Source organism: Alosa pseudoharengus, unplaced genomic scaffold (assembly GCF_046254945.1).
Source record: "Alosa pseudoharengus isolate Yale_2024_CS ecotype anadromous, Long Island Sound unplaced genomic scaffold, YU_APseudo_1.1 YU_APseudo_1.1_scf_10, whole genome shotgun sequence".
Taxonomy (NCBI): domain Eukaryota; kingdom Metazoa; phylum Chordata; class Actinopteri; order Clupeiformes; family Clupeidae; genus Alosa; species Alosa pseudoharengus.
This window is the reverse complement of record NW_027468565.1, coordinates 17,356,779-17,367,485: the sequence shown is the minus strand read 5'-3', so window position 1 is coordinate 17,367,485 and position 10,707 is coordinate 17,356,779. Positions and strand designations below refer to the sequence as shown.

General features: G+C 44.2%; 1 protein-coding gene across 1 annotated transcript; it reads right to left on the bottom strand.

Annotated features, from left to right (window-relative positions):
- Positions 1-3,421: 3,421 nt before the first annotated feature.
- Positions 3,422-5,925, bottom strand: mgat4c (mgat4 family member C). Its single transcript, XM_076273132.1, has 3 exons — positions 5,797-5,925; positions 4,689-4,836; positions 3,422-4,578 (listed from the first exon to the last, which is right to left on the bottom strand). The coding sequence occupies exons 1-3, from the start codon at positions 5,923-5,925 to the stop codon at positions 3,422-3,424; spliced, it is 1,434 nt and encodes a 477-aa protein (XP_076129247.1).
- Positions 5,926-10,707: the final 4,782 nt, after the last annotated feature.

Here is a 10,707-nt window from a genome sequence, read left to right as displayed (position 1 = left end):
CCCTGTGGAAAATATGTCTTGCCTTCCATTGATGCTGACCTTGTTCATGTATCTTTAATATGGAGTAACGCACGGTGAAGGATCTTGTTTGCACTCCGTTGGCAGACTGGGGTTTCACACATTTTAAAAAGCGTCCTGACAGTTTTCAATTATTATAGCCCCGAGTTGCATCAAACAACTTTCAACCTTTTACCGTTGGGATTAGATGCATTTTGTTGTTGCGGATTTTCAGTGGGCTCTGAAGAGGCGGATGCATAACTCTGTGACTGTCCAAACAAACAGAGGATCCGAAATCTCTTGAAAAAGTCCTATAAATTCATTATGTATGCATTAATGCTGCTGAAAGCATATGAATATTGCCATGAATAATGCATGAAACTGTGCTTGCCTCGGGTCCCAGCGTGATAAGAGTCAATGACATTTGAAATAGCTCCAGGAGTTCCAAAACTACTTCAAATATCACACCACTTTACATGCTTTTCCACTCACACTCATGATCCTCAAACTGTGTGCACTGAATTTCCCTCCTCGTAAGCAGTTGTATATCAAAACAAAATCATGTCTTAACATAGATCAGAATGACAGCAAACCTGTGGATAAACGTATCATATCCCCATCTCACGCAGTTATGAGTGCCCTTATACCAAATAACATGCCAGCTCGTATTGCAGCCGACTGTTTTTCAAGTTGAGCCATCTGGAAAATCAGACAAGCAAGATGATTATCTGATGATTTCTATGAAAACTGAGGAAAGAGAAAGAGGAAAGAAGACCGACAACCACAAGATTGTAAAGGTAGAAACGTGTAGATTTAGCATTCCTCTCTGCTCAAACACTGTATTTATGTACCATATACAACACAAACATTTTGAAATGATATAAAAAATATATGTCATTTTACAATATACATACAGTACTATATGACAAACAGAGGGCTTGGGGGGCCAGGGAATGAACATGGACACAACACTACACTGTACAATACCTTCACACGCTCAGGTCAGCTCGGCAGCTATGCACATAGTAAGTGAGATGTAGGCTGTTGTAAGGTAGTACTGGTCCATGTCAAATTACAAACCAAATACAGAACATTGCCAGAAAAGTTCAAAAGCAGACACTGATAAACAAGCCATAGATCCTAAATACAAGAGGCCTCTGACACACTGTTAAAGTTTCTTCTTGAAGTGCATGCATCCAGTCACATGATCATAGCCGTACAGCTCTTGTTGAAGACAGTAAAACCCCACCTTATCAGTTTCATGTCACCGCTTGAGTCTTGCATACCATACGGTACCTTAACGCTGACATGATCTAAATGGATCATGTCAACATGAAGGTATATATATTGTACAGTCTGTGCTTTGTGCAGAAAACAGTGAACATCACAATACAATGCAACCAACGTATGACATTATTCTCAGTACCATACTTATTCACTCTTACAGTTAAAACTTTGCCTTAGTACTACAGAAACATTTGAACTTGGCTTGTCTGAGTGTACATGTGTCTGTTCATCCCACGTGTGTGTTTCAAACAGTCGACACACTGACAGCAGAATACCTATGACATGATGCCCACCACCCCACCCGCCACAGTGTCCTGCCTCCAGCAGGCTTCCCACGAGCTCAGCTCCCACGCGCTGCGGGTCGGATGTGGACAGGGCGAACGCAGGTCACGGCGAGGCATGTGATCGTCCTGGTCAGCAGAAAAGTGGCGTGTGTGTATGGGATTTGAACGGGCTGAGTGAGCGAGTTCATGAGCCCATCAAACAGAGTGACCACTAAGGCTCTGCTGTCCCGAGGTGCTATCAACTGCTGGTGGCGTACTGCGCACCAGCTTTTGGATTACTGGATTAGCACTGAACACTTGCAGCACATACACAGCTTGGTGCCGTTCAATGTAATGCTACTCAGTAGTATTAGGGATTTGATGTGTTCCATCCTGCCTACTGTGTACTGTACAATATAAGAGGAAATGTTTAGTATCAGTAAAGGCCTGTATTAGCCCATTTGAGCCTATAGATGGATTACTGACTAATTCAGGTTGGGAACATCAATATTGCGGATGTTATAACACTACAGTCTGACTCAAGATGTAGCTGAATGCAACCACAACCTTGAACCTATTTTCAAGGTTCTGCAAACCATGTCCATGTGAAGTTAATACTGGAAAGGTTTGTATGATATAGACAGAAATGAACCACGGCAGCAGTGACATCCACATACTGTTCCACTCTACACCCTATGTGTGCTGGTAGGAGGTGGCAGGGGTATGGGCTAGAACCAAAAGTCAATTCCAGTAGCTTGTGCAATTTTCACAGTATATTTCTACAATCAACTAAATCTCATGTAAACATTGATATGGTTATTGCATTGTCAGTTAAATAAACTTGTCCTCCAAGAAACAGGTTTTCTGATTTTACTTTAGTGTCACATGCATGTAACAACCCTAATTAATTGTGATTGTGGTGTAAATAGGATATACTGTGTATAGACAGAAAAAAAAAATGTGTCTTGTTTTTTGTCTATTGTTTAAAACTATGCTTATTTTTTTTGTTATTCATAAATAACACCTATCACATTCTCTTTCATAAATCTCACAAACACAACGGCCACGGTACTAAAACAGAACCTCTAGAGGTGGCTGAAAGAGGAACAATTTAAAATTGTGTGTGTTGTGTGCTGTTGCTGGTGCAATATTGGGGAAACAGAACCAAACACAATCCAATTTACTCTTGTAAAATTGTACTGGGGTTAAAAAAGCAGGAAGAGCAGGTCTACCTCATTTGTCACTGTAAGCCTGAATCACACTTCCTGGTATGATGAGAGCGATGGGCTGGGGGGGGGGGGGGAGGGGGCAAATGCCGTGTTCCAAGATTTGTGTCTGAGCAAACACACCAGCAAACTAACATATGGCACTCAGAAAACACTGCTCTCAAGTGACCTCTGTGACTCAAGGCTGATTCAATAAACAGCCTCTCTGGCACCACGTGAGAGGGGACAACAGGAACCAAGTCTGTTGACTGAATTCATGCCACGACACACTGGATATTCAAGGCAATATTTACCCTGTGCTAGCTGACAGGAACAGTACCTTCAGAAAAATGTTGAGGATGTAAAAAAGAAATGTACAAAAAAAATGAATTAGCTAGGAGGAGCTGTTCAAATGTTCAAAGCGACAGTACAGTTCTTCCCAGTACTACATCATTCAGGACCCACAACACAACTGGCTGGTTCAAAAGAAGAAGAAAAACAATTTACAAAACAATGTCGAGTTCATTATTTTGAAAGCTCACTTGAATAAAAAGAAACAGACAACTACAAATAAATAAGTCAGAGACAGATCAAATGAAAACAGCATAAATAAATAAATAAATAAGAGGCAAATGACTTGTGCCAGCGAGTTTCAGCTTGTCGGTGTCCTCACAGATTAGGTGGCTGTGTAGTCCAAAGGCTTATACTTCTAATGATCAGCCACTCTTTCTGACTGGCTGTCACCACAATACGGACACACTCGATGTCAAATGAGATCTTGCGGTCCACGTCCTGGACCTCGATGTTCCCGTTTTTGAACTCTCCCAAGGTCACGTATGAGCTGCACTGCCTGCCCTTCTTAGTGCCCACCAGTTTCTCTCCCACCTCCAGCGCCCCGTGGTGCAGAATATCATTCTGACGGTCGTCCGTCCCCGTGATGATCTTGATTTTGCTGATTTTGATAGACTTGTGGAACACAATGACGTAGAAGTCCCCTGTCGAAGGCGCTTTGCCCCAGAAGTATTCGTCCACACTGCTGTAGGCCTTGGACGCGTCATAGCTCTCAAACACATTGATGTTCGTGTACAGAGTGGCCGGCGGGTTGTCCGGGAGATCGAGCGAGTCCTCCTCAAAGTCGTCGTCCTTCAACTTGTTCTCAGCCCCCTTGTAGGACGAGTAGTAGCCCATGTGTTGGAACAAGGAGGGCTTGAAGCGGATCACGTCCTTTTGCGCCAGCAGGCCCCGAAAGTGGATCAGGAGCCAATCGCACGGCATCTCCTGGTAGAACATCAGCAGAAAGTGGGCCAGCCGGGGCAGGTCCCGTGAGTGGTACAGCTTCCCGATGTAGCCCAGCTTCGAGAACTCCAGGGTGACCCAGTAGGAGCCTTCCCTGGACGTGATGACCTTCTTCAGGGCGGTCAGGAAGTTGCGCGAGCAGCGGACATCGTCTTCCAGCATCATATAGAAATGGGAGAGGTTGGTGCAGAAGTTGAGCAGGAAGGCGTAGTCGACGTTCTGCTTGGAGCGGAAGCGGACCCTGTCATCAGGGTCGTTGTAGTTCCTCTTCAGCCCCTCCAGCGAGGGGTAGTACTCCTCCGGAGCGTGGATGACCAGGAGCCGGCCAGCGATGATGTGGTGGGCAAACTTTCTGGAGATCTCCTGGACCAGGCTCTCACACCAGGTCAGGTCAAAGTCCGCCAGGTGCACCACCACCACAATCTCTTTGAGTTCCTCATAGCTGGACTGGTCAAATATGGACTTAATGGTCTCCATGAGGTAATTGCCCCGTTTTCTCCTCACAGATGATAGCCCAATGGTGAGGTACTCTGTAAAAACACCAGAGACAAATCCTTACAAAATGGATTGAAATGATTAATAATTAAACATTCAGATAATTAGTAATGAGTCTTTGATTTTCAAATCAATTCACACTCACTTTTTCTTGGCAGGGGGGTGCCAGCTAGATATCGATAGGTGACATTGATGGTTCCTGAAAAGTTGGTGAGGTCTTTGAAGGAGTGAACGTATCGCTCAGAATTCAGAGGATGCAGTGATGTCTCTCTGAGCTGTCTTTTATCTTCCTCCTGCAGAGGACAAGAGACTTCTTATGCAGACAAGTGTGCAGTCAAAGATATTAATTAAACTAAACCCGGAATTAAGCCTATTAAAACGCATTACAACTGAAGGGATCTAGGTTGTTCTCTATCAGTCGGTGTCTACAAGAGGAGTAGGCTTTGTATAATCATTTAAACAGCAGGCAATGAAACCAGTGACCAAATCATTTCATTAAAATTAGGAAAAACACTAGTAAAAAAATTGGTCCATAAACAGTGCCATTATATTAATCAGAATCATAGCCATAATCATAATTAAATAACCCTGCACCCAGTGTTTATATAAGCATTTAGGGACTGAGAATTCACTACTACATTTTTATCAAGGTCAGTCAGAATATTTGCCACTGTTACTATAATGTTGCAGTGATCCCTTAAGAATGAAGCTCTCCTATTTGCTTTCTTTCCAGAGATATCTCAAAATTATGATTTAATATTGATGTCATTAAAGGTTAGGTCTGTAATTCCAGTGTAAGGCTGTTTGTATTTCAGCTCAACAGCTAATCAAACCTCACCCCTCTCAGCTGTGTTCCCAAATGTCAACTAGTTGGAGGTGTGTATGGCTTGGCTCGAGCCACTAGGTTTCCCATTTACAGAGCCTGGATTGTGTGCAAACACCAGAGTTGTCTGAGTGCACACAAAGAACGGCTAGAGGAGCAATTTACAGATTTAAAAAATGCCAACTGGAATAGAATCACATGCCATAACTCAGTATAAAACATTTATAAAGGGTTATGAAGTATTCATAAAGTCTTGTTATGATTGACATGGGTCAGTATAACAATACTGGACACGCCACCCTTTAATTATTGATAACAGTCTTGCTGCTCGAGTCCAAATAATGCTGGGTCTCCAGCTCTTTAATGAGGGGGAACATGGAGTCCTTCTCTAAGATCTCCAAGACTTAACACTGCAGTGCAGAGTCCTCACCAGCACATAGCCGTCCTCCATGTAGAGGTTGATGAAGAGCAGGAAGGTGATGAGGACCACCAGGAAGGGAATGGTGGAGCGCTTCCTGAAGCAGCGCATTTTGTCCAGTGACTTCCACACCAGTCTCATGGCTCCTTACTTCCCACTGGACCCTGCAGAGACACAAGGCAGAATGGCAACATTATTCATCACCTGCAGGACTGGACACCACCTATGGTGCAGCAATGCTCTCCACAAACACCTGCACAGGACACTGTGCCCTCTCACATTCATTTCAATACATACATTTTTAAACAGTGCTTGAGTGGATTTTGCACTACAGAAGTTATTTTTTAGAAGATGAGAAGAAGAATTTTATTGTCAATCAGGCCAGTCTGCGAGCATTAACAAAAGGTTTACAAAGCTCTTTCTACGAATTCATTACAGATTCAGATGCATATTTTCCTTTTGATTTCCAAACATGTGGGGCACACTATTAAACTTGATTGTGATGTGTGTGACCAAATAATAGTGGGGCAGTCATATTTCTCTAAGCTAATAATCCACTCAGTGCTGAGGACACAGCGCATTAGTGGCTTTGGTGAATAGCAAATAGAGGTAATTTCATGCTAAAAGTTTAATACCCCATTTGAAAATATTTTGCATGAGTGAAGGTTAGTTTCATTTCCATTTCATTGAGTGAAGTGGAATATGGTGAAGAAAAATCTACTTAGTCAATCTCAGAATATTCATTGGTGTGTCAGTGGTTTACATTTGTGTGTCAATATTTTAATCTCTGCCTAATGAAACATTCATGATGACTGGTTTTGATAAAAACAAAAATTAGCTATAGACTATTGAGCATATGGACTACATTAGAAGATGTGAATTTATCCCATATTAAGGATCGCAGGACATTATTTTGACATAAATTAGATTTCAAGTTTGTTGGACACAAAGCTTGAAGCTGAAACACACTGTAAGCAGATCCAAGGGTAGGATGCCTTCAAAACCTCTCCTGTGACTATCACATTTGGCCTTTCTGTGGACCAGGGCAAACCACTGGAGACATCTAATGGAATGCAAAATACCTCAACAGCAGATTTAATGACCAGGGCCTTATCGATCATAAAGACCACAGGCCTCTTTCACTGAAGACCCGGCCAGTCGATAGCTCTCTGTGCACAGCCAGTGCTTAACAGTGTTCAACATGTCTGCATGTCTTCAAAACATCTGGTGCTACTAAAAGACTTTGTATAATTATGCTGACGTATAGTGGATGCTTTATAATTACAAGCTGAAGTGGCAAAATGACACAATTGCTGCCTGCTGCGATTCAAGTTAACTTGTGGCAGTTGAATGGTATGCAGGTGTTTAATTGTTCAGAGAAAACATTCAAATGTGGCATAGAAGGTGGTAATTAAGAAAACGCTATTTGTTTAATTCTATTGTTTAAAGAAAAAAACAGTGTGGGTTTGTTTCAGGGACGTTTTTGTTGAAAAATGCACTTTCCCTTTTTCCCCTGTTGAAAGAAACAAGGTCCTTCTTGCCGCCAAATCCACCATAACACAAAACCCGCTCACCCCATCCCCACGACAGAAGTACAATTACACAACTGGACGGTTTTTACATTTTCTAGTTCACGCTTTTTTGCCCACTGTCACATGGGCTTGGCCTTCTTCCACGATAATGCAGATTAGCAGTTGGCGTGGCGCAGCCCTGCGCCGCATTCTGGACTCGCTGAGCCGCACGCCCCCACCCACCTGCACCTGCCAGAGCCACGGCTGTGACGAGCCACGGCTCACCCCCTCCACCCAGCAGCACCAGCCCTCATCTCACAACCTCAGGACCCCGGTCTCACAGCAGCACGCCGTCACGTCTCCAGCCTCACCATCTCAGAGTGTTTTTTAAAAAAAAACGTTCAGTCGTAGTGGACCCTGCACGTTAAACATCCCTTCAAGCACGAGCCACTAAGACCTCTAGCCAGGCGTGACACAGGGGCCACAGAGAGCCAGTGATCCAGAACACAGAGTTTAACGGCGTCAGCCAAACACAACTGTGGAAAGTCAGCCAACCAAATCCAGGACTTGAAATAGCCAGCATTTCACCATTCAGAGAAAAGGTGTGACCACACTTCATACAAAACAAAAAAGAACTGAACTCAATAAACATATTTTATCAATAGAAAAATATGACATTAAAGTATTAGGCTACAGTATAATTAGCTTGTATACAAGTACAGTACAGTATCTATCCCATCTATCTATCTATTTATCTATCTATCTTTCTGTCTGTCTGTCTGTCTGTCTGTCTGTATGTCTTATCTCAGCATCGAACTGGACCATATGTTGTTTTCAGATAGACTAAACCATACCCTACTTTCCTCATTGTAATCCCTTGCAGACGGGCGAGTACAATCAGCTTTTCACTGAAAAGACCAAACCCAAATCCACATATTGGGTACACTGATGGGGTACAGCTAGTCAAACCAACGACTGTACAAAAAATATGGTACTAAATTATACTAAATTATATTAAATACTACATTATTCTGGACCCCTTACCCTTTACTTGGTTTTGACCTCCTGTCTAGAGGTGGAGTTTAAGAGCAGGCGTTTGACACATTTTCCTAAAAACCCAATGGGTAATTATCCTGAGCAGAGTGGCGTTCGGCAGGAGGGATTGCAATTAGCTGCATGCAATCTGCAGTTCTCCTCGCCTGTGCCAGAGATCCTACCACTGCAGGGCGTCTTCAGAGAATAGTTACATAAATAACCCGAGCACAAACCCACACCTCGCCACAAATCTGCCACCACCCACCATGTGCTGTAGACTTAGTGGGCCCGACAGAAGAAAGAAAAGACAAAAGAATGCACAGGGAACCAAACCATTGCCACGGCTATGAGATAAAAAAAAAAAAAGTTCTGACACATTCATACATGGTCTGGATGCTTAGATGACAGGTGCAAGCTGTTTATAGTGGGGAAGTGCTGCAGCACTCGCTGGTCCATCTGCAGAATCTTCTGCATTCTCCTGCGTATGTGATTTAATCATCTACATCCCCAAATGCTGCTCAACACACACATCAGTCGCATAAACATGAAGTGAATTAAGTGGAAAATGCATATACATGACGCACAGCCAAAGCAGTGGGAGCAGGTAGAGCCAGTAGAAGTTGGAGTCGGAAAACACCAGAGCTACACGATTTTTGGCTCATGTTTATGAGTCTCTGCTGTTTGAATGATGAGGTTTATTGGACTATGACAACCCCAGCTGCCATTTACATAGCACAACACCATTCATGGTCAGACAAAAAGTTGTGGCCTTCAGTAAAAACAGTATTCTTCCACCATCAACCAAACAAACCAAAAGGGCTACATTTTTTTATATATCTGAGTGAAGTAAATTGGAGGAAAATATCCTTTCACCCGTCAAATTATGGTGGCTCATAATGTGAGGTAGAGCCGAGCCATTTTTACCCCTTCTCCAAGTCCACGGATAATGGGTCCAAGCTTTCAGATAAATCATCAGCTAATGACCCCTTGCTCCTCTCCCCCGACACCCTCGTCGTGTTGCTCAGTCCTTCCACGCTCCCACTGATCCGGAGCCTGTCATTTTCCCCTGGCTGCCCGTGCGCCTCACACTGAGGACACATGAAACGGAGAACAAACTCCGTAGTAGAAAACACAAGGCTCCCCAGCGAGAGAGAGGCAATTACAGTCATGTCTGATGTGCAGCAAAGCCAGGGAATAAGATGGCAGAAAAACAAAAACAGAATGAGGGGTGTGGGGGGGGTGGGAGAGGGGTGCTCGGGTAGGGAGGGGTGGGGGAGGCAGGGACAAATCAGTTTACGGGTACTCGGAAATAGCGGGAGAGATGTTTTTAAGGGAGACGCCTGCCAGACTCCGGCATGCAATTTTGATGACGAGCGAGTGGCACTAGAGAGAAGCGCTTGCATAAGCATCGGTGGGCAATGCTGACAAGCGGATTCTCACTCTTTAAGGAAGAAAAACCCTCAACAGCAATTATACAATAATGGATGCTCCAACAATAACGAGCTTGGGCACATTCCTATTGTTACCGTTGACAGTGCTGTGGCCATCTTTCAATACGTGCTCGTGCCTGTTGGGTTTTGTGATGCACCCACAACCCAAACGAGGTTGAAGGGCTAAATTTAAGACGTTGACTCACACATTCGATCACACTTACACAGTCAGACACACGCACGGAACCCCACACACACCACGCCTGCCGGCGCTCACACACACTGACCGTCATCCTCACACACACCGCCAACATGGCACATAGGTGTTGATGTGTTTTGACAAATGCAACGCGTGGGGATGTGCGCTTACACAACGGCTGTCAGGTTGCCGGGGCTCTCTCATCCCTGAATAGATTTGCCTCCCCACCTGCCTCTCAGGAGGAGAAACGAACACAGTGAACACACACACACACACACACATACACACATACACACACACACACACACACACACACACACACACACACACACACACACACTCACACACCACCTCCTCGTCTTCCTCTGGGAGGACAGCTACACACAGCCAAACTTGTTGAAAACTGGTAAAGGACCGCATTCCATCTGATGGCGCACGTGCCTCACGAAAGCTGAGTTTGCCGAGCCACGGTCACAGAGGTAAGGACAATGGGGGACAAACAGTACACCTCACGCAATGTGGAAACCTGGATGAAAAAAAAAGGCATTTTGATTGGCAAGAGAAACAGATTAATAAAGCTGGCAGCAGAAAGCCAGTCTCTCTCCACATTTGATCTTGTTATCTGCTTTACATTATTTCCCCTGGGTGTGCTGCGCCTCGCTGATACACCACTCTGCACAAATAATCAATTAAGCCGCCAGATTCCAGCTCTTCGCCTGGCGCTTTGTGACAGACCTTCAGCCACTTC

Bases quoted from the DNA above. Each gene is read 5' to 3' on its own strand.
- mgat4c (XM_076273132.1), bottom strand. From the start codon at position 5,925: ATGAGACTGGTGTGGAAGTCACTGGACAAAATGCGCTGCTTCAGGAAG. The intron at 4,837-5,796 runs GTGAGGACTCTG...TGTCCTCTGCAG, and splicing joins TGGAGGACGGCTATGTGCTG to GAGGAAGATAAAAGACAGCT. The intron at 4,579-4,688 runs GTGAGTGTGAAT...GTGTTTTTACAG, and splicing joins CACCCCCCTGCCAAGAAAAA to AGTACCTCACCATTGGGCTA.